At 49.2% G+C, this 22,525-nt stretch overlaps 1 protein-coding gene across 1 annotated transcript; it reads left to right on the top strand.

Annotated features, from left to right (window-relative positions):
- The first annotated feature begins 1,642 nt into the window (after nucleotides 1–1,642).
- Nucleotides 1,643–18,075, top strand: Rbm34 (RNA binding motif protein 34). Its single transcript, XM_051168967.1, has 11 exons — nucleotides 1,643–1,705; nucleotides 1,788–1,959; nucleotides 2,573–2,712; nucleotides 4,359–4,590; nucleotides 6,725–6,784; nucleotides 9,414–9,457; nucleotides 12,675–12,758; nucleotides 12,892–12,955; nucleotides 14,663–14,702; nucleotides 16,231–16,349; nucleotides 17,571–18,075. The coding sequence occupies exons 1-11, from the start codon at nucleotides 1,656–1,658 to the stop codon at nucleotides 17,847–17,849; spliced, it is 1,284 nt and encodes a 427-aa protein (XP_051024924.1). The 5' UTR covers nucleotides 1,643–1,655; the 3' UTR covers nucleotides 17,850–18,075.
- The last annotated feature ends 4,450 nt before the right edge of the window (nucleotides 18,076–22,525 follow it).

Below are 22,525 nucleotides of genomic sequence, written 5' to 3'. Positions count from 1 at the left end.
GGTAGGCAGTTGTGAACGTCAGGTCTCAAGCCCAGGACAAGTCTGGCTCGGCAGTTCACATCCTGCCCCCACCCCAAACCTCTCCTTCCCAGGGGCTGCCGTCCCTTCCCCCGGCTACTCCGTACACAGTTCAGCCATTTTGGCTGTGCAGGTCTCTTGGCCAGGGCCACCTTTCTTGGTCTGTGGCTTTTCTTATGCATTTCCTACCCCTCTGTGCTCTGGTGATGAGTTTAGTCCGCTGGCCATGTTTGGCCTGTACCTTCCCCTCTGCCTGCGTTGTCCCTTATATCTCTACAATAAACATCTTCTGCGTGCTTAGTAGAAGCTATGTCCTCCTGTCACATCACGTTTCCAGTGAGCAGCTGGCACCTGGGTCCTTTGGGAAAGCCACTGAGCCATACCTCGCAGCCCCACCGTGTCTCTTTGTTTTCTAACGGCCCTCTGAGTTTAATGAGGGTTACCTGCGTGAGGAACTTACCAGTGGCTACGGTCCTGAAGAAAAATGAATTCCCTTCCTCCCGGTAGTCAGTCACAGCCAACAGCTTCCCGAGTAGATATTTCTGTAAGTCAGAGAGTGGGCTTGAAGGGAAGGTAACAATTTCCAAGTGGAAAGAGGGAAGCTGGGGAGCAGGAGCACTAAAGAGAGGGGCGGTTGTGAGGTTTTGCGTACATGTGAACAGTTAACAGTGTCTTGTGGCAGTCAAGAGAGGCTTGGACTAGGTAGCCCAGAATGGCCTCAAACTCATGGCTGTCCTCTAGCCTGGGACCCAGAGAACAGAGATTGCAAGTATGAGCCACCATAAAAGATTGTAAGCACCAAGTATTTACTGAAAGAATGTCAAGACAGCGTTGACAACGGAATACGACATGGATGTAACTGGTTAGAGCTCTGGTCCCAACTACTAGTTTTATGAGTGTGAGTGTGTGTGTGTTTTGTTGTTGTTGCTTTTGCTTTTGTTTGTCTTCGTTTTTCGAGACAGGGTCTCTCAGGGTTAGCCTTGGCTGTCCTGGACTTGCTTTGTAGACCAGGCTGGCCTTGAACTCACAGCGCTCTGCCAGCCTCTGCTTCCCCTGGGATTACAGGCTTTTATGCCACCAGGCCCGGCCTTTTGTTTTGTTTTGTTGAGACAGGGTTTCTCTGTGTAGCCTTAGCTGTCCTGGACTTACTCTGTAGACCAAGGTGGCCTCGAACTCGCAGCAACCCGCCTGCCTCTACCTCCTGAGTGCTGGGATTAAGGGCGTGCACCACCACGCCCAGCACCAACTACTAGTTTTTGCCTACTTTAATGTCAAATTTCGCCTGGAACTCCAGCCGCCTTGGGTCCCAAATTCTGGAATTAAAGGCCTGAGCCATCATGCTAGGCTTTAGCTGACCCTCGCTCGCACGTCAGGCCTCAGGTACTCGTTAGACTCGCGCACTCCCGAGAGCCTAGACCGTCATGACAAGCGCAGGGAACAAGACGAACTGCCTCACTAAACTTTCTGTCCCACACCTGACTAATAAGCCTGGTAGGGTTTCTGCGCAGCTGCAGACTGCTTGGCGAGGAAGGGGCGTGGTCATGACCGGAAAAGCAAAGGCCCCGGAAGGAAGTAGTCGGAATCCGGAACCAGTGGGAAGGCGGGAGTAGCCGGATCCTCGGAAGCTCTCGTGAAGCATGGCTTTGGGAAGGAAGGAACGCGGGAGAAAGAAGATCCCGGAGCGGAGGTGAGTGGCGCGCGGCGTTGGTGTGGGCGGGAAGCGGCGGCGGGTGCGCGCGGGGCGGCTGAGAGCGTGCTTGTGTTTGCAGACAGAGCCCTGGAGACGCCGTGGGGGACGCGGACGCCGACTACCTGGTGGGACAGGTCGCCGACAGCCTGCGGGGCGGCCAGCACCCTCCTGGAGGCGGGACGGGGCGGCTGGCAGCTCTCTTCAGCACCGCGGAGTCGCGGGCTCCACCTGTGTTTGTGCCAGCGCCCCAGGTGAGTCGCCTGCTGCGTCCTGGGTATCCCAGCCTGGCTGTCCCTTGAGCTGGGCAGGCTCTTCACGCTCACCACGATTTATTGGTTGACAGGGTCTCCTGTAGCCCACGTAAGCCTCAAATTCTCTTACGTACCCGAGGATGATCTTTAAACTCCTGATCCTCCTCCAGCCCCTGGAGTGCTGAGATTACAGGGTTGCCCCGCCCTCTCTGACTTTACTTTTTATTTTTGACTCAGGGTCTCACTAGTTGCCCAGGCAGTCGCCCAGGCTAACTACTTTTTGCACACACGGTAGCCCAGATGCTATACTCCTGCCTCAGCTTTCCATTGAATAGCTGGAGTTACACATTTGTAAGACCAAGCCCATCAAATATGGTTTCGTGGCTAATGTCAGCCATATTCTGCTTCTCTCTATGACCAGTGAGGGAGAAGGATCAAAGTAGAAAGACGTCACAGTGTTGCTCAGGGATTTGGAGACAGGGACTCCCTGCTTGGCCTGGCACAGCTCCTGCCTTCATATCCTGGAATTACGGGCACATCCCACAACACATTGTCTCAGGGTCAGAATTTTTAAAAACTTGAGGTACTAAGTATGACTTCAAACTTTTGAAAGGAAACATCTAAAAAAAGAAAAACTGACGATGAAGAAGAGCAAAGTTCACCCAGTATTAAAAAGCCGGTTTTGCAAGAGCCTGCGAGAAAAGTGAAAGCGAAGAAGAAACTCTCTGATGCAGACAAGAGGTTGGCAAACAGGTTGGTGAAATTCTCCTTTTTGCTGTGTTAAGTACATCAGGCAACATTTTTAAAAAATGTTCATCCTGCCGAGTGGTGGCGCACGCCTTTAATCCCCACACTTGGGGGGGGGGCAGAGGCAGGCGGATCGCTGCCTGGTCTATAAAATGAGTCCAGGACAGCCAGGGCTGTTACACAGAGAAACCCTGTCTAGTTCATCTTAATTTTTTTTTTTTTCCTCATTGCATATTGAGGAAATTAAAAGACATTATATCAAGTCTCATAGTAGACAGAATTAAACCTGTAAAAGCCCATTTATCTAAGGTGAACAGTTACGGCTAGATCAGCCTGTTAGCTCTTCACATCCATGGCTGCCTCTTGTTACTTCTGGGCCAGCCTGTTGGGTCTTCACGCCCATCTCTGTTCCCTGCAAGTTGGAAGTAACCCTGTGGTTTATGTCATCAGTTTTTCGGCATGTCTGTCAAACATGAAGTTGATTTTTCTAGAAACCAAATTTCCCTCATTGACATAAACATTTTTGTAGAATATTTGAGTTAGTAATTTTTAAAAAAGCTTTATTATTACATATACAGTGCTCTGCCTGCATGTACACCTGCAGGCCAGAAGAGGGCATCAGATCACATTGTAAATGGTTGTGAGCCACCCTGTGGTTGATGGGAATTGAACTCAGGACCTCTAGAAGATCAGTCAGTGCTCTTAACCACTGAGCCATCTCTCTAGGCCCTTGAGTTAGTAGTATTCTTGTAGAATATTTGAGTTAGTATCTAAATATCTACACAATTACTATGTTTCCAGTCACCGCTCCTCAGTCTTTTCTGGGAGTCAGGTAGGGCAGGGGTTTCTTACATCCCAGGTGGGCCTTGAACTCACCGTGTAACCTAGGCTGTGCCTCACCTTCTGACTCTTCCCCTTCCGTAGCCCAGGTTCTGGGTTACAGCCACACGACACAAAGCCTTGGCTCTCCGTTCCTTTCTACTCCGTCAGGCCTATCTTCAACCCTCCCCCGCCTCCCTCACCCCTCCCCCTTCCGTAGCTTTACTATGCGTGTGTCAGTGCATTCAAACTACGGTGGCTTGTGAAAGTCAGAGGCCAGTGCACAGGAGTCCACTCTCTCAGCCCTGCCTGGGCCACAGGGGGCCTGGGGCACAGGGGCGGTCACCAGCTGGGAGAAAGATGCCTTTACCTGCTGAACCATCGCACTAATCCCCATCCCACCCTCACACATGTTAGTGGTACTTTTTTTTTTTTGGTTTTTCGAGACAGGGTTTCCCTGTGTAGCCTTGGCCATCCTGGACTCACTTTGTAGACCAGGCTGGCTTTGAACTCACAGCGATCTGCCTGCCTCTGCCTCCCGAGTGCTGGGATTAAAGGCGTGCGCCACCACGCCCGGCTTGTTAGTGGTACTTTTATAAGTGTGTGTGCCAGTGCTCTCTTAACCTGGCTAGCACCCAAAGCACTGAGACTGGACTATTACGTTTCTTTAACTAACTTTACGGTACAGTGCTGAGTGGTTATTACTCTAAGCTAGTCTGGCGTCCTCTGTCAGGTCGCTGTGAGGAGCCTGGACCGGCTTTGTCAGGTATTGGGCTTTTGTTGGCTGCTTTGTTTTTGACTTGTCTTGTCCCTGGTTGTTCCTTAAAATCTAGGGAAAGCGCTCTGGCAGGTGCCGATTTAGAAGAGGAGATTCATCAGGAGCAAGGGCAGAAGAGGAGACGGCCTCCGTCCCGTGAGAAGGCGGCAGGTGGAGGGGCCCCTGGTGCTGCCCTCAGCCTTGATGGTGGCCAAAGAACGAAAATCCCGCTCAACCCTGAGGAAGAGCGCCTGAAAAATGAGAGGACCGTGTTTGTTGGCAATTTGCCTGTCACATGCAACAAGAAGGTGAGTGGGAGGGGCAGTGTAGACCTAGAGAAGTCGGAGAGGAGATTGCGTGTCGTGAGCTCTGAGTGGTGACTCATGGGTTCTGGTGCTGATGCCTTCCTGATAGGTCACAGGTGTGTGTGCGTGTGTGTGTGTGCGTGCGTTGTAGTGGTGCTGGGGCTTGACTCCTAGCCGTGATTCAAGCTTCTTAAGCTTGTATTTTTGTTGTTTATATTTATTTCATTTGTCTTTTGTCTTTTTTAAGACTTGGTTTAACTGTGTAGCCGTGGCTGTCCTGGAGCTCACTCTGTACACCAGGCTGGCCTCCAACTCAAGAGATCTGCCTGCCTCTGCTTCCCAGGGCTAAAGGTGTGCGCCACCACTGCCCATCCTGAAGGTCGTGTTTGAAATGGAAGTGGGCTGTTTCTTTTCTTTTCTTTTTTTTCCTCTTCAGCTTCCTTCTTGTTAATGCAACTAGAGTGTAAACTATTTCTCTCTCCTTCACTGTTGTGCCCTGCACACGGTAGAGGATGCCTGACACAGCAAGGGCTCATGTGTGTAAGAAGGAGATTCCGTTCCTTCTGCAGTCAGGGCTCACACAGCCTTCTCTCTCTCTGTGTGTGTGTGTGTGTGTGTGTGTGTGTGTGCGCGCGCGCGCGTGCGCGTGGCTGGTAGTCTGTGAGCAGTCAGGGCTCACACAGCCTGTGCGTGGCTGTAGTCTGTGAGCAGTTCTCAGGCTCAAATCCTGCTCATCTTTGGAACAATGAATCTGTATTCTCCTTTAAAAACAAAGCAGGCAGCTGGGATGGGTGGCACAACGCCTGTGAGTTCGAGGCTGTGAGTTAAAGCAGGCTAGAAAACAGTGTGGCTTGTATTCGGTCCCCTAGTTTTGATTTATAAAGATACCATGTACTGTCCTTTTAAAAAGTCTACTTCTTAGATTTTTTGTGCGTATGAGTATTTTGCCTGCATGTATGTACGTGTGCTACATATGTGCCTGGTGCCTGCGGAGGTGGGAACAAAGTATCAGATCCCTGGAAGTGAAGTAACAGACGATTGTAAGCCACATATGGGTCCTGGGAACCTAACTCAGGGCCTCTGACCTCCTGAGCCAGCTCTCCAGCCCTCCCTTCTGGGCTTGAGGTAGGATCTCATTGTGTCTTTACTCCAACTCATGGCAATCCCTCTGCCTCCACCTCCCACGCGCTAGGAGCAGAGACCATGGTGTGGCCCTCCCTCTGCATCTGCTTACCTACATGCCCGAGACTAGCCTGGAGATGTCAGTCATCCCGCCTCAGCCTCCTGTGTACACTCTGCTGCTGGTCATCAGGGCTCAGAGGAGGGGAGTGTGATGGTGTGTCCCTCTGCACGAGTGTCCATACAGGAGATGGCTTCTTAGTTAGAAACAGCTGGGGAAATTGTTGTTGTTGTTTTGAGACAGCGTCTTTCTGTGTAGCCCTGGCTATCCTAGAACTCGCTTACAGCAGGCTAGCCTCGAACCCCTAGAGACCTGCCTGCCTCTGGCACTGGAGTTCTAGAAAAGCAAACAGTCTTAACAACAGAGCCATATCTCCAGCCACTGTAGAAAGTTCTACTGTAAAAACATGTATGCTCTTCACATCTTGAGATAGTCCTAAATAACGCCCCGAAATGACCGACTAGATTCTCCTCACACTGGTAGTCTCCATCGGACAGCTGGAGAATTTATTTCCCTGTGGAACAGCGTCCTTTAAAGGCACAGTGTTACGCCAGTGTGACAAGATCAGAGGGTATGTGCAAGGTGCAAGTCCAGCCTCCAGTGTCTCACAGATGACAAGCATTGACACATGCAGCTCGCCTGCAGGCCTGACTGGGTGCGCATGTGAGCCTGATCGCGTGCAGGCCTGAGGTGCTTTTTCTCTTTCCAACCTTTTGTGAAATGTTTTTGTCCATCCAGCTGAACAGGCATCTGTCTCTTCTGCTTTTTCTGTTGTTTGGTTTTTAGACAGTGGACATGAACACTTTGTCTTTTTGACTCTGCTTTGTGTGTCTGGTGCTGGGATAACACGTATGCTACTACACCTGGTTCTGGAATCTTCTTAAGTTCACATCACTCCTCTTGTGACACAGATGTTCAGGTGTTGGCTAACATGCATGTGTATATTGTTTATTTTAGAAGCTGAAGTCGTTTTTTAAAGAGTATGGACAAGTAGAATCCGTACGATTTCGTTCTGTGGTAAGTGTCCTCTCCCCTGAAAACTGCATAAGTCACTGTGCTGTGTCTGTGATCCAAACCTTCAGCCTCTTGGTGCCAGTGCCCACTGCTGAGTCTGCATGAGCTCACACAGTACGGTGACAGCTGTCACCAAGGCCATCCCTGCGGTGTGCTGGCTAGGCGGGCGACTGTCTCTGCTGTCAGTAGAGTAGGCGGAGGGTTGCTCCTCACCACCCTTAGCCTGACGAGCGCTGTGTGCACGCGAGTGTGACTGCTGCAGGCAGTGCTTGTGCACTTGTACAGCTATGCTAATGTTCTCAGAGGATGAAATTCCAGCAAAATGTAGGTTTCTGTTTGTTTTGAGACAGAATCTCACGATCCTGGAACTCACTAAATAAGAGAAGCTGGTCTAGAATTTACAGAAATTCATGTTGCCTCCTCAGGGCTGGGACTAAAAGGTGTGCCATCACGCCCAGCAGCATGTTTTTAAAAATTATTTTTAGTCTAATTAGCACATATATGTAGTGCTTCCCTTGTTTCTTTCTTTCTCCTCCACCCCCCCCCCCCCACAGGGTTTCTCTGTGTAGCCTTGGCTGCCCTGGACTCACTTTGTAGACCAGGCTGGCCTCAAGCTCACAGCGATCTGCCTGCCTCTGTCTCCCAAGTGCTGGGATTACAGGCGTGTGCCACCATGCCTGGCTGTTTACCTTGTTTTTTAACAGCTTCCTTACGTGACTCTCTAAGGGTTTCTGGAGCTGAGAGCGTATATCAGCAGTGGATGCTTGCCAGGCATTCCTGGTTTCTCAGTCTCCACACCACTCAGGTGTGGGCTAGAAGGCTCTTTTGCTGCTGTAGCTTCGTGTGGTTCAGGATGATTTGCCACATCCCTTGGATTACACCCTAGCGCTTGCAGACTCTCCCCCATCCAACTAAGGCATCCCCGAAGGTTGCCAGGCGCCCCACGGAACAAACTGCCTGTGGTCCTCATCATGTCTGTCAGTGAGCTTATTCTATTCCCACTGTTTCCACCTGTTCTGCCTGCTCTGCTGAGCCCTCTTCCCACTCTGACCCACACTAGTTGGGGCCTCCTGTGTTTACCCTGCAGCATGTGGCATGCCCTTTATTTAACTGCTCTGGCACATCTGGCCTGTTACTTCCTCCGTTTGCTTTTCACATGGCGGCCTTACCTAGCTGAGTCAGTTCTTTCTCCTTGGCCTACGTCTACTCATGGCTTCTTTTTAAAGTTTTTATTTTAAAAAAAAGTTTTAATTTTTATTTATAATCTCTTAGGTTTTTCGAAACAGGGTTTCCCTGGGTAGCCTTGCCTGTCCTGGACTCGCTTTGTAGACCAGGCTGGCCTTGAACTCACAGCGATCTGCCTGCCTCTGCCTCCCAAGTGCTGGGATTAAAGGCGTGTGCCACCACGCCCGGCTTTATAATCTTTTTTTAAGATTTATTTTTATGTGTTTCAGTGAGTGTTTTACATACACTAACAGGCGTGTCTCTGCATCATATGCTTGCAGTGCTCCAGGAGGCCAGAAGAGGTCATGAGACCCCCTGGAACTGACTGGAGTTACAGACAGTTGTGGGAGACCAGCCTGGGTCCTCTAGGAAAGTACCCAGTGTTCTTTACTGCTGAGCCATGTCTCCAGCCATTTTATTTCCTCATTAGACGAGCTGGCTGTTCTGCGGTTCCTCCATTCAGCCCTCCCCTCATCATGCCCCACCATGGGCTACAGGCGTGTGGTGGCCTGTGGGCTCTTCACCTGCCGCCCTGAACTGAAGCCACTTGTTTTGTTGGCTTGTGTGACCCTTCCCACAGCTGCTCCTTTGTCACTTTTGCTTCTTACTGTGTTTGGTGTAAGGGGCCCTTGGTCCTCCTGGGGTGTGTTCCACAGGACCACGATCAGGATTACCCTCAGCTACATCCTGAAGTAAATAAGGCAGCACTACTCTATTGCCCACGGGGAATATACTCTCTCTTAGATGCAGAGGAAACCATATTTCCTCATGACCAGTTTAGACGGTTTAAATTACACGGTTTGATGTATAAGTGCTGCCCCCGTCATTTGCTTTATAAAACTGTTTTCAGCATATTTTTCCCAGCTCTTCATCGTCTTGGAATCAGCCTGTCCTTAGAGTATGCACTGTCCATACTCACGCCTGGGTCGTGTGAGAGAGACTGTTGAGTGTGATGTTGCCTGTGGAATTCCGTGTTTTCATCCGCACGCCCCCCCCCTTCAGTTTTGACTCAGGGCCGCCTGTAGCCTTGAACTCTAACTTGTAGCTGAGGGTGACGTTACCATCCTCATCCTCTCGAGTGCTGGGATCACAGCACTGTAGGTGTGCACTGCCACACCTGCTTCTCAGAGTCCTATGCACAAGTATTAGGGTAGTTGTTTCTGACTTGATTTCCCTAAAGTGTTTTGAGTTATATGAGTTACATGTGCTTAGAATATTGTGGCTCCTTCTAAAGTTACTAAAATGTTACTTCTGTGGCTGGGGCGTAGCAGCGAGAGACGTGTTGGCATGCACGAAGCCCTGAGATCAGTGTCCAGCACTGAAAAAAAAGGGAACAATAAAAATGTTAATCAATTTGAAAAATACCTCAAATTCAAATTTTTAATATCTTTTTTTTTCTTCTTAAAAGATGCCAGCAGAGGGAACACTAACCAAAAAGTTGGCTGCAATCAAGTGAGTTTATGATACACACAATCCACCCTACTGTATCTTCTGGTCTGACTTTCCTCAAAAAGCCTGACTTCTGAGATCTACGCTGTGTACACCAGTGCTTTGTTCTCCGTCAGCACTGTCTCCTTGGGTGGGTTTGGAAAGTTTGCTCGTGCGCTAGCCCTTCAGCATTCAGGTGATTCCAGCTTTTACCTTTCACGCATAAAGGACTTAAAAAAAGCCATCTGTGTCCAGTTGTAGAATGGCTATGTCTTATAGCAGGCGTGTTTTAGCTTCCTGAAAAATAGCCACTGACCACGCTGTTGTTTTCGTACGGTTTCACTTTCTGTCAGTCCTGGGTGAGAACGCCAGGTGCCGCCAGCCACTCAGTGTCAGCCTTTCTGAAGCAGCGCTTCTGTGTTTTCTCATAATTCTAAGACGGCAAATATTTATTATGTACTTACTGGGTATTTGTGTATTTGGTCAAGTATTGTAAAATCCTCACCTGTTTTCTACTGTCTTTTTCCTCTTGTTTCTGACAGAGAGAGGGAGGGAGAGGGGCAGACACAGACAGACAGATGGGGCAGGGCAGAGTTTCATATTCTGCGTGCAAAAGCTTTGGTGTCTTTTAAAGGATCAAAAGCGTAAGACATTTCTCATTGAGGATCCAGTGTAGAGTGCTGCCGTTTGGTGCAGCTGAGGTGTGGTGGGAATGTGGGCAAGGCTTGCAGTCCTGGACGAGTCTCAGAGCATCAGAGGCTGTGGTCAGCCCCTCCTTGCTGTGGCAGCCAGTCTCCCCAGCCCTGCCGTGCTTCAGTGTTTATTATGTGTGTGTGCGTGGGCGTGCGCGTGCTGCAGCGTGCTAGTGGGAGTTGTTTCTCTGCTGCCATATGAGTACTTCAGGATCAAGCAGGTCGTCAGTTTTGGTGGCAGACATTTTCTCTCACTGAGCCATTTTGTAGGCTGGGCTCAGCCTTTTGCCTTTGATGGGTTTTCACCATCTTGCTGACGAGAGGTTCCCCTGTCCTTCTAGCCCTGGAGTCTTTCTTGTCTCTGCCCTGACTGACAGGCTGACAGCCCCTCCTCACAGCATCTCTGCCATCTGCACCTGGGGAAGGATCTGGGTGGGGCGTGGGCCAGTGACCATAGCTGGGCTCTGGGTCTCCTGCCCACTCTCCATCTTCCTGTGGACATTAGCTCAGATCAGAGTTGGGGGGACTCTGCATGGTCCCCCTCCAGCATCAGTGACCTCTAGGGCTCTGGCTGAGACTCAACTGTACTGCTACTGTCTCTGGAGAAAGGAGCCTGACTGCTGTCCCCTCTGATGGCTTCGGCCACAGTAGGAGAGCTGCTTTTTCTGGCTTCTGTGCTGTAACGGAAGCCGAGCCCTGGGTGTCAGTAGTGGTTCCTGATTCCCCATTGAGGCCGATGCAAGGCCAAGCCAACCCACCTGCCTGCCACTGGTGTCAGACAGAATAACAAAGCCATAGTCTGTTCCTTTGTTCTTGGTGTGTTGTCAGCTTTGCGCTTGTCAGCAACTGAGTGTGTTGTGGAGAGAGAATTAGGTGCTGAAGTTCCCCAGAGTGAGTTCTGTCCTGAGCTAGCATGTGAGCTTCATTCATTCATTATTTATACAGTGCTCTGCCTGCATGTGTGCCTAGATGCCAGAAGAGGGCACCAGATCTCATTATAGATGGTTGTGAGCCACTGTGTGGTTGCTGGGAATTGAACTCAGGACCTTTGGAAGAACAGCCAGTGCTCTTAACCTCTGACCATCTCTCCAGCCCGCATGTGAGCTTTTTGATCAGTGGCCCACACCTCAGCTTCTTAGAGACACATGTGAAATGTCCAGCTCAGTGCTTGGCTGTACTTCACATCTAGCAAGTCAGCCATTTTCCTCAAGAGAACAGCCAGATTGTACATAGGATTCAGAGACTCTGGCAGCACACACAGGTCCAAGCCATGTGGGTCCCAGGGCTGGGGGGGTGGGGTAGACACGAGCCCCCACCTCCACCCCACCCCAGAAGCTGTGCACGAGTACCAACTGCTCACATGGGAAAACTAGTCGTCTCAAATGGAGTCTTCCTGAGTGTGTCACATTTAGTGAGGCCTGCGGAGTCACGCCCATATCACATTACCCTTTGCAAGAGTGGGTCTTGGGCAGCAGCAGCAGCCACAGTCATTAAAGGTGAAAAGAGCCTGGGGAGATGGTCCAGTCAGTTAAATGGCTGCCTTGCCAGAGTGAGAACCTAAGCTCAATCCCTGAACCCCACACGAAAGGGTTAATTCCCGTGAGTTGTCCTCTGCCTCCACGTGAGTGTGCAACTTCATCCCTCTACCTGCAACAAAATAAAGAAATGTCTCAAAAATATACACAAATAAAAGTGGCAGACAACACAAGGGAAGAGAGATGAGATTGACGTCTGGCCTCCCCACATACCTGCTCGTATGTGTGAGCACACCCACAGAAGTACAGAGCAGCTGTCACATGCCTTGCTGAGAAAGATCACAACACTTTCTGTAGTCCTGAAAGGGGCCATGACTGAGCCAGGTCAACCTTTGGTTCCAGTAGTGAGTTTATAAGGCGCGGAAGAAAAATGTTCATGTCAGACTGCTTTCTCAGGCTACAGAGCCCAGGCCGTGGGAAAGGATGAGGTCCAAAGATGTCCAGGCTGTGGGAAACAGTGCAGGTCAAAAGATACGGCAGGGATTGACGGAGAACGATTAAACAAGTGTGTGTAGGAGACGGGGCTGTAAGCTGTACTGTAACAGGGAAGCTGGCCATGAAGAAGTGGGCGTGGTGACGACCATCAGAAGCAAGGATGGGCCCCTGGGTGGTGGCCGCTGCCGGGGCTTGGTGCCTGTGTCCTTGCCACTTGTGCTTGTGCACTTCCTATGCGTGTATCTTGAAGTGAAAAAGAACAGTTTTGCTAGGCACAGAGTTAAAGCCATGGTGACATTTCTAGCCCCTCTATTCTGCGCTGACACACGTGGGTGTCCTGTTCCTAGCACTCCTTCGCAGTGATGACTCCCAGGCACGTGTGGGCTCTTGCTCCTTTTGGTATCTTTACATGTCTGTGTTCTTTTTCGAATCATCGTATCTTTCCTTAAATGTGGAGCTTCTCCTCTGAAAGTCTTGTAATTTATTGATTGGAGAAAACAAAATTAGGTTTATCTTTTTTCTGGAGTCTGAGGTTAACAAGTTTTACATGATCTGTTTTCCCTTCTGTTTTCTCTGTAGACGTAAATTTCATCCAGACCAGAAAAGCATCAACGCGTATGTTGTGTTTAAGGAGGAGAGCGCTGCTGCAAAAGCGCTGCAAAGGTGATTGACTGTGCCTGGGGCTGAGCTGGTGGCCGGCCTCTGTCCTGTGGAGATGGGCTCGGCCTCATTACAGCAACTTCCTTAACTAAGCGCTCATTTTAAACAGCCATTTCCCCCTTGTCCTTATAATCAGAAATGGGGCCCAGATTGCAGAAGGATTTCGTATTCGAGTCGATCTGGCATCTGAAACCGCCTCTGTAAGTAGAATGTGATTTGTCCAAAGATCTTAACAGGAGCCTTGTGGAAAGTTGGGAGCAATTGTGTGAGCAGGAGGGAAATGGAGAAGGAAGCCTTTGTTCTTCAGGGCTGCAGGTACTGGTGCCCGAGGGTCACAGGACTCAGGGGAAGGTTGCTGTTACAAACAAGTCACTTTCCACTTGAAGGTGCTCCTCCCCATGACCAGATGTTAGAGAAAGTTTAGCACCTTTCTTAACAGGCTGAAGTCAGGGAAGTTGTCACTCACGTTAAGCTGGTAGCTCTCACTGTGTCGGTGCTGGGGCACAGAGGCAGAGCATCACGCAGTTTGGCCCACACTGGGCTGTACCCTGAGATCCTTCTAGAAACCAGTTGTTATTTGTTAGAGGTAAGGAGCCCAGTCTGAGGCCTCTGCTCCGTATGTTCTGGAGACACAGGGGACAGGCGGTGGCTGTTTTATGGTAAATGTATCCTAAACACGGGATGTTCTCTGTCCACTTTGGATTGGGACACCTGGGGACAAGCCAACAAGAAAGGATAAGGAGGGTTTCCAGGGGAACAAATCTCATATGACTCTTAAAAGATTTACCTGGGCCGGGCGTGGTGACGCAAGCTTTTAGTCCCAGCACTCAGGAGGCAGAGGCAGGTGGATTGCTGTGAGCTCGAGGCCAGCCTGGTCTACAAAGCGAGTCCAGGACAGCCAAGGCTACACAGAGAAGCCCTGTCTTGAAAAACAAAACAAACTATCTATCTATCTATATTTTTTTTTTTCCCATAGGCACTGTCTGTGAGGTGTAGGCACTGGGGGCTGAATTTGCATAAACTTGCTCAGGGAAGGGCAAGAGCTTGCTGTGGTTCATGGGTGCATTAGGGCTCAGCGTCCTGTTGGGTAGGTGGGTGAGTGGGCAGGCCGTGAACCCCTGCTTTGCCTCGTTCATGAAAAGTCCAGGCCTTGTCCAGGAGCAGATTCGAAGTTTCATTGCTGGAGCGAAGTGACCCTCAGCCAAGGAAGCGCTGTAGAGTCAGCTGGCCGAGCTGGGCTCCTCTTGGTGTCAGGGCTGCCTAGTTACAGAAGGGGACAGCAGTTAGAGCAGAGCCTCTGGTGTGGCTGAGCGCACGCGATGGTGCTCGGGACATGGCCACCCGCCACCCGGCACACCACATGTTGGTTTCTGTTCTTAAGCTGTTACAGCAGGGTGAGAAGTTGCAATGGAGATCATGTGACCCTTCATTCTAAGTGTTGTCACCCTCCTAACCGTGTGACCCTTTAATACAGTTTCTCATATGGTGTCTACAACCATAAATTTTATTGCTACTTCACAACTATAATTTTGCTGCTGTTATGAATTATAATGTAAACACCCGTATTTTGGGTAGTGTTAGGCAACCCCTGTGAAAAGGGGGCCATGACCCACAGGTTGAGAGCCTCTGCTTTAGAGCTCAAAGTGTTTGCACTTGGCTCCTCACAGGCAAAGCTTGTAAATTGCAGGTCTTCCCTAAGCACTGCTTGTGAGTGCCACTGTGAATGAAGTCTCTCCTCTGGTGCTCACTGTGCAGAGGGAAGGCAAGAGATAGACATGCACAGGTGTGTGACTACAGCCAGGGGATCAGGGGGGTGCCAGGGGAGAGAGGAATGTGGAGCGGGGCTGTGTAGTGGTTTCTCTTTTCTAACACACTGATGGTTTTTATTCATCCGTATTTTGTTTCAGAGGGACAAGCGATCAGTGTTTGTGGGGAATCTTCCTTACAGTAAGTTTGCTTAAACAAATGAAAGCATAACTATTTGTTAATACATGACTGCATGTAAAAATAATTTTATTCTCCTGGCTCAGCTGTGGTCTGGTAGGCTTACTCCCTCCTCCCGCTGGCCTAGGCCTAGTCCTGGAAGCTTCCAGCCTCCGTACAGTCTAACCTGGGCCTAGAGTGTTTTCAGCCTCTGAGCCTTACTGCTTAATGAGCTCACCCTGACTTGTTCTGAGCTCTGGGCTGCCTGGTTCAGCTCAGCTGTTCTGGCTCAAACTCCTCTCCCAGGTGACTGGTTCAGTCTGGCTTCTCTTTCTGCATGGAACTGCTCTGCTGGGCCTCAGACTAACTCCCCAACCTGCTCTAACCTTCTGGCTTCTCATTTCCTGGCTCACTGTCTTCACCTGAGTTCTCTCTCTGCAGCCTCTCTCTCTATTACTGTCCTGGTAAAACTGCCCCCTAAGTAGCTTCCTCTCTCTCTTCCCATGCGTGTTGAACGTATCCTATTCTGTCAAATCTTCTCTGATTTGTCACCTTTTCTGCTACTTAATTAGACATTTTCAAACAAGGGTGCTTCTTTCTACAAACTAACTCTACCTTCATTGTTTGGGATTAAAGCCATATATCCCTGCACCTGGACTTAAGCTTTTCTAGGTCACACAGACCTAGAAGATTTTTGAAGGTGATCTCTTGCCAGAACAGCCATGTTCTGAATTAGCATTCCTCTAGAATAGCAGGTCATGGGTCAGTGGCCAGGGGCCTGCCTACAGTGCATGAGTTCAGTACCAGCACAGTGAAAAACGGCAAAAGGAACTTGAGTGATTCTGTGTGGTGCTTTAGTGTGTGTCTTTCATCCCGGCTACTCAGGGCCAGTGCAGGAAGATTGAAAGGTGAAGGCCGACCGGTTTAGCTGCTCAGAGGGAACTTTAGAACGAGCGGGGCTGTAGGGGGCCGAGCTCCTCCCTGCATTTGTGGGGCTTTGAGTTCAGTGCCCTGACCACCAGAGCCCACACAGTCAGATGAGTAATTTAATTATTTGCTTATGACTGTATGACTAACTTTAAGAAGCTTGTTGTAGGCCGGGCAGTGGTAGCACACGCCTTTAATCCCAGCACTCGGGAGGCAGAGGCAGAGGCAGAGGCAGAGGCAGGTGGATCGCTGTGAGTTCAAGGCCAGCCTGGTCTACAGAGGGAGTCTGGGACAGCCAAGGCTACACAGAGAAAACCTGTCTCGAAAAACCACACCACACCACACCTAACCAAACCAAACGAAGCTGCAGGACAGTGGTGCACACTTTCAATCCCAGCTCTCAGGAAGCAGAGGCAGGTGGATCTCTGAGTTAGAGGCCAGCCTGGTCTACAGACTGAGTTCTAGTATAGCCAGTGCTACACAGAGAGACCCTGTCTGAAAAGGAAAGAGCAGCAGCAGCAGCATGTTGCGTCATGCTGTGTGCATGGGCTTCCTTAACTCAGCATTCTCAACCTCCCCAGCTTTGATGGAGAGCGCACCTCAGTTGTGCTTGGGTCTGTTGTAGAGGTTGAAGAGTCTGCTTTGGAGGAGCACTTTCTGGACTGCGGAAGCATTGTAGCAGTGAGGATTGTGAGGAACCCACTCACCGGAGTCGGCCGAGGCTTTGGCTACGTGCTCTTTGAGGTATGGGAGACACCTGCTGATGCTCTTTGAAACACTGGGCGAGGCTGTCGCTGCTGTGTCATCTTGGAGATGGGCCATCATTTCAATCCCCAGGTTCTGACTAAGGAAGCTAAATTCATAACAAGAGCGCTGTGGCTATAGCTGTCCCAAGCAACACACTGTACTTCCATTGTTTGTGCCAGCCGACAGTGCTAAGTAATATTCTAGGTGTTGGGTTATTAGAGGAACTAAAACCTCAGAATTTTACCTTCTGTGGCCCGGAGCAGACCCCTGACCGTCCACTCAGTGACCGTTAATCAGTGTTTCCTCATATTCTTTAGCAGTAAAGGACATAACCTACCACTTGATGGCACCTAGATTAATTTTTACTGTTTTTAATAGGGATGTGGATGGCCTGTGTATGGATATGTGAGTGTAGATGCCTATGCCAGAGATGTGGGATCCCCAGAGCTGGAGTTCCAGGTGGCTGTGAGCACCTAGCATGGGGCTAGGGACTGAACTCCAATTCTCTGTAAAAGCAGCACGTACCCTAAGTGATGCACCTGTGCAGCACCAGGCTCAGCTGTGCTCTGTTCTAGCCATCGTCTGCTACTGTGTCTGTGTAACTTGCCTCTTTGAGAAGCTCACAGAGCTCTTCCAACATCTCCTGAACATTCAAGATGGTGTTAATGGTGTGTTTGTTTGTTTATTGTATATGAGTGCTTTATCTGCAGAAGACGGCACCAGATCACAGTACAGGTGGTTGTGAGCCACCATGTGGTTGCTGGGAATTTTACTCAGGACCTCTGGAAGAGCAGGCAGTGCTCTTAGCCACTGAGCCATCTCTCCAGCTCTATTAATGGTTCTGTGTTGGAACAGAACAGGATTTTGGACTCAAGTAGAACTCTTGTCTCTAGTCCCACACCTCAGGGACGTGGAGAGTTTTGCTTTCTACTTACCACAGAAAATTTACAGAAAGTTGGGTGATGAGCTGTTTTCTGTTTTACCTGTGGTTGTGACTCAAGCATTTGGTGAGGCAGTTTAAGTGCCACCAAGTGACCTTGAGTGGAACGAGAGCAGCCAGGGGCTCAAGCAGGGCTGCCGTACCCCGGGCTGACCTCTGGGCTGACCTCTGGGCTTAGAGCTGAAGGGCGTCTGTGCAGGCCTCTGCTCTGACCTCACTAGGCTTCTTACGTAGGAGTTTCTGGTGGAAATTGGTGTTTCTTCTTCATCTTATTACAGAGCACAGATGCTGTTCATCTTGCTTTGAAGTTGAATAACTCTGAGCTGATGGGGAGAAAACTGAGAGTCATGCGCTCTGTTAACAAGGAAAAACTAAAACAGCAAAATTCAAATCCCAGCTTGAAGGATGCCAGAAAACCTAAGCAAACACTTAATGCTACTACCAAAGACGCAGGGCACTCCAAGAATGCATTTATTGGAGAAAAGGCAATTCTCATGAAAAAGAAGAAAGGACAAAAGAAAAAAGTACGAACGAAGAAACCGAAAAAACAGCAGTAATGACAGAAGCTGCCTCCTTCCTCTCTGTCGTGCAAGTGTCTGGGTTTTTTAAGGATTGTGTGGAAAATGTGGGAGCTTCCAGTGTATTTTTTAAAATTCATATATGTAAAGCTTCTTTGAAGCATTCTTCTTAGAAATGTATTAAAGAGTTTATTAATACTGGTTGTGCTTAGGCCAGGTGTTCAGATAGCTGCTGTGGGCATACTGATTCCAGGTGTGGTCATGGTCACTAAGGAATTAGTAAACACACCTATTCTTCAGCTTTCATTTTTCTTTCTTTCTTCCTTTCTTTCTTTTTTTTTCCATGCACTTGTAGTGGACTGTAGTGTGACTGACTTCTAATCCATAGTCAGCAACTAGAGTGGTCACTGATGGCCGTGACAGGTTGGCTCTAAGGCTGGTTTCATAGGACAGATGCTCTCCCAGGAAAATGTTATACTTAAATTAGTGTCACTCAGGATGAAACAGCTGCCCCAGAAAGTTTAGACAATTCCTAATGAGCTGTCGTAATTAAATCACCGACTTTAAAGTTGAACAACAGGACAGCACACTGCTGCATTCCCTCAGAGCTTGGCATTGTTACAGCTACTGACACTGATCTTACCAAGTCGGGCTGGATCCAGGATGTAGTGAGGGAAGCGGGGAAGCCAAGGGCTGATTTAGGCAGGCAGAGCCTAGTAAATACACACCATCACTTAGGTAGGCAAGAGGGTAGGATGAGATTTTACTCAATTTGGTTTTGAAAATTCTGTGTTTGAGCCGGGCGTGGTGGCGCACACCTTTAATCCCAGCACTAGGGAGGCAGAGGCAGGCGGATCGCTGTGAGTTCGAGGCCAGCCTGGTCATCTCGAGGAAAAAAAAAAAGAAAAAAAAGAAAATTCTGTGTTTAGGAAATACCATGTAGAAAACCTAGTGCGCATTTGAGACAGCTCTACAGGCTGGAGAGGTGGCTTCTTGCTTAAGAGCACAAACTACTCTTCCATTGGCCCAGAGCACTGCTCTTCAGTGGACTGGAGCACCGTTCTTTAGTGGAGTGGGGTGCTGTTCTTCATTGGCCCGGAGCACTGCTCTTCAGTGGACTGGGGTGCTGTTCTTCATTGGCCCGGAGCACTGCTCTTCAGTGGACTGGAGCACCGTTCTTTAGTGGACTGGGGTGCTGTTCTTCATTGGCCCGGAGCACTGCTCTTCAGTGGACTGGAGCACCGTTCTTTAGTGGACTGGGGTGCTGTTCTTCATTGGCCCGGAGCACTGCTCTTCAGTGGACCGGAGCCCACCTCCTGGCAGCCATGTCAAGCAGTTCACAACTGACTGTACTTGGAGTTCCTGAGTCCAACTCTGGCCTCTTCAGGTTCCTGCACTCATAAACATGCATGCAGGCAGGCACAGAGAGGTTTTTTTTTTTTTTTTTTTTGGCACAGAGAGTTTAAAAGTGTAGCTTTAGAGCACAGAAAGCTCTGTTCCTGTGTCCGAGACTGAAGATTGTATGGTCGGTTTCCCTCACAGTATTCAGAACCTTTACTTTTCAGTTAAATCCTGGCAGTTTTAGCTGATGATTATTGAGCATTTGTGCATAAATTATAGAGAGATGCAACATTAGATTGTGTGTGTACAGATGATAATCTGTGTGTATACTTACGACTCAACATGAGTGGCTTAACTAAAGCATAGCAGATTGTATACATATGTACATACAAACAAAACGTGTGTGTGTGTGAATGCAGGTGCGTGCACACTGTAGTGCCCGTGTGGTGGTCAGAAAACTAGTGTTCTGTCCTTCCACAGCATGCACGTGTACTCACTGAGCCTTCGCCCCGGACCCAGATGTTTTGGGATTCGTTACTGTGTAATTGTTGATATTTGTACTTTCATAAGCAGAATGTGTGTGCTACTATGAGCTTAAAACATGGAAAAAATGTATTTTGTAGAAAAATTTCCAAAGATGGCTTTGTGTAATGTTTTGTTACTTGAAAAAATACTTATTTCATGTTACATCCGATTAAATTCTTTTTTTTTTTTAATTTTTTATTAATTTATTCTTGTTACATCTCAATGGTTATCCCATCCCTTGTATCCTCCCATTCTTCCCTCCCTCCCATTTTCCCCTTATTCCCCTCCCCTATGACTGTTCCTGAGGGGGATTTCCTCCCCTTGTATATGCTCATAGGGTATCAAGTCTCTTCTTGGCGATTAAATTCTTATGGCCACAAGACTGTATGAGTGGTCAACGTGGTTAGAAGTTGGCTTTTAGTCACAAAAATACTGGGTATTTATTGTATGTAAAAGTAACGTATTCAATTGTTTTAAACGTCATCTCGGAGACTTACTGCCTCTGCCTGCTAACCTAGGCCTAGTCCTGGAAGCTTCTAGCCTCTGTACAATCTAACCTAGGCCTAGATTGAATAAGCTCATCCTTTATAGTTCTTTCCGAGCTCTAGTTGGCTGGCTCAACTTAGCTGTTCTGGCTCAACCTCCTCTCCAAGCTGATTTATTCAATCTGGCTTCTCTCAGCTTCTGACTGAATTGCTCTGCTTGGCTTCAAACTAACCCTAGCAATCTGTTCTAATCTTCTGGCTCCTTGTCATTCTCTGGCTTGTTCTGTCTTCACCTGTGCCTACTTTGTTATTTCTTCAAGCTCTCTGTAAAACTCGCCTGTCAAAAAACTGCCTCTGAACCAGGCAGTGGTGTTACACACCTGTGATCCCAGCACTCGGGAGGCGGAGGCAGGTGGATTGCCATGAGTTCCAGGCGAGCCTGGTCTACAAAGGGAGTTCAGGACAGCCAAGGCTACAGAGAAACCCTGGAGAGAGAGAGAGAGTGAGAGAGAGTCCATTGCTTGTGAGAGTGCAAGCAGTTATAACTACTGTGGAAATCAGAGAACCCCTGTCTCAAAAACAACAACAAAACCAGGGGGCACAGCAGCGGCAGAGCACTGACTTTGCATTCATGACACACTTGATTTAATCCATAGCAGCCAGATGAAGTAAAAAAGCTGCTTATCACTTAAGTCGTGCCAGAACCTTCACACAAACCTGTGCAGACCTTAGTGGTTTTCCAGGCAGCGTTCATTGCGGGAGTTTGCTTGTGGGTGCAGCCATCTCAGCAACCACACTGCATTTGCTGTACCTAAGTTCCCCGCTCTGCATTGACCCCTAAGTCACAACCACAGACAACCCCCTTGTTGGGAATCCAAGGCCTCTCGTGACACTGTTCTGTGCATCAAAGTCTCAAGAAGTTGAGGTTCACAGATAGCTTTTGGGGATGAAGAAATCGCAATGTGTGCAGGGTATAAGGAAGCAGCTCTCTGCGCTGCTCTGTTCCACAGGCCCTGTCTGTGTCCTGGGTATGCTCTGTTGTGTAGGCACTTCTGTATCCTTACCTTGCCCCAGGCCATGCCTCCAGGGCCAGCCCTGTTCTGATGAGCAGGCTTCCCAGGCTAGGTTAGGTCCTCTGGGGACACTCACTGCCTGTATTACCTTTGAAGTAACTTCAGACACCAACTACTCAGACCTAGCTTCATCAGTGCAGGCTTCAGTGCTGGACCAGCCTTTCTGTCACACACCTGGCCACCGGTGTGTGGTTGGGCGGGCCTTGCTGTTGCTAACGAGCTAGCTGGGATTCTTTTGCTCAGACAGAAATTGAGTAGGCAAAGAATAGCTTTTGTAGAGCTGGCAGTCCTGCGCCTTTAGTGCTAAAAGCTTATTGTCAGTTGGTGCTTACATATCCAGAGGCTTGGAGCGCCAAGGCCTTCGAACTGAAGACTTACGCCTCCAGGCCTCATAAACCCCGTAACTCTAGGTTCTGAAGGACAGGCGATGGCAGTAACACCTGCTGACATTATAGCCCCTATGAGGGCCTCAGACATTAGGACCCTCATCCTCAGTGGCCAGGGTCACAGCTCTGGCGGCTGAGGAGTCAGCATCCTTGCTTGGAAGGCGTGGCAGTTTCCTGGAGCTCCGGCAATGACGGGAGACCACGGTTTCTCCATGTCTTCACAGCTTTCGATCTTTCAGCCTCTGCTCTCTACCATCCCACTCTTGCTGCTCCAGCTCCCACAGAAGGTGGCAGTGTGGGAGCTGCCGTCACTCTCCACTGCCAAAGCTGCAATAGTCGGGTACGCCTGTAATCCCAGCGCTTGGAGAGGCAAAGGCAGGCAGATCTCTGTGAGTTCGAGGCCAGCCCGGGCTCTTGTGACACAGAGTAACCTTGTCTTTAAAAAAAAAAAAAAAAATCACTCCATATGGGGCTGAAGAGGTGGCTCAGCGGTTAAGCGCACTTGGCTGCTCCCCCAAAGGACCCGGGTTCAAATCCCAGCACCCACAAGGTCGTTCACAACTATCCATAATCCCAGTTCCTGTAATGTCCACCCTTGCAAACATACATGGAGTCCTAACACAAATGTAAGTAAGGTAAAATAATTAAGAAGAATCACTCCATTTCTCTTCTTTACAACATAAGATAAGGCTACATCATGAAACTATTTTGAAGTCAATCATTGTGTCCAAGTTCAATCACAGAGCCCAATTTAAAAAGCAAATGCTGCCATGTCTGGTGGTTCAGGCCTTTAAAACCATTACTCAGGAGGATTGCAGGTTTGAGGCCGGGCAGACTACATAACAAGTTCGAGACGTGACAAAAGCCACAAAGGGAGAGCCTTGTCTCGAAGAGGTAAAAAGCAA

This window comes from Acomys russatus, chromosome 26, assembly GCF_903995435.1.
Source record: "Acomys russatus chromosome 26, mAcoRus1.1, whole genome shotgun sequence".
Taxonomy (NCBI): Eukaryota; Metazoa; Chordata; class Mammalia; order Rodentia; family Muridae; genus Acomys; species Acomys russatus.
The sequence above is the reverse complement of the archived record's forward strand: the minus strand, read 5'-3'. Positions and strand labels throughout refer to the sequence as shown.

What these genes read in the sequence shown, in the direction of transcription:
- Rbm34 (XM_051168967.1), top strand. Translation starts at nt 1,656, where the DNA reads ATGGCTTTGGGAAGGAAGGAACGCGGGAGAAAGAAGATCCCGGAGCGG. An exon ending in AAGAAGATCCCGGAGCGGAG is followed by an intron (nt 1,706 to 1,787) that starts GTGAGTGGCGCG and finishes TTGTGTTTGCAG; the next exon opens with ACAGAGCCCTGGAGACGCCG. An exon ending in TGTGGGGAATCTTCCTTACA is followed by an intron (nt 14,703 to 16,230) that starts GTAAGTTTGCTT and finishes GGTCTGTTGTAG; the next exon opens with AGGTTGAAGAGTCTGCTTTG.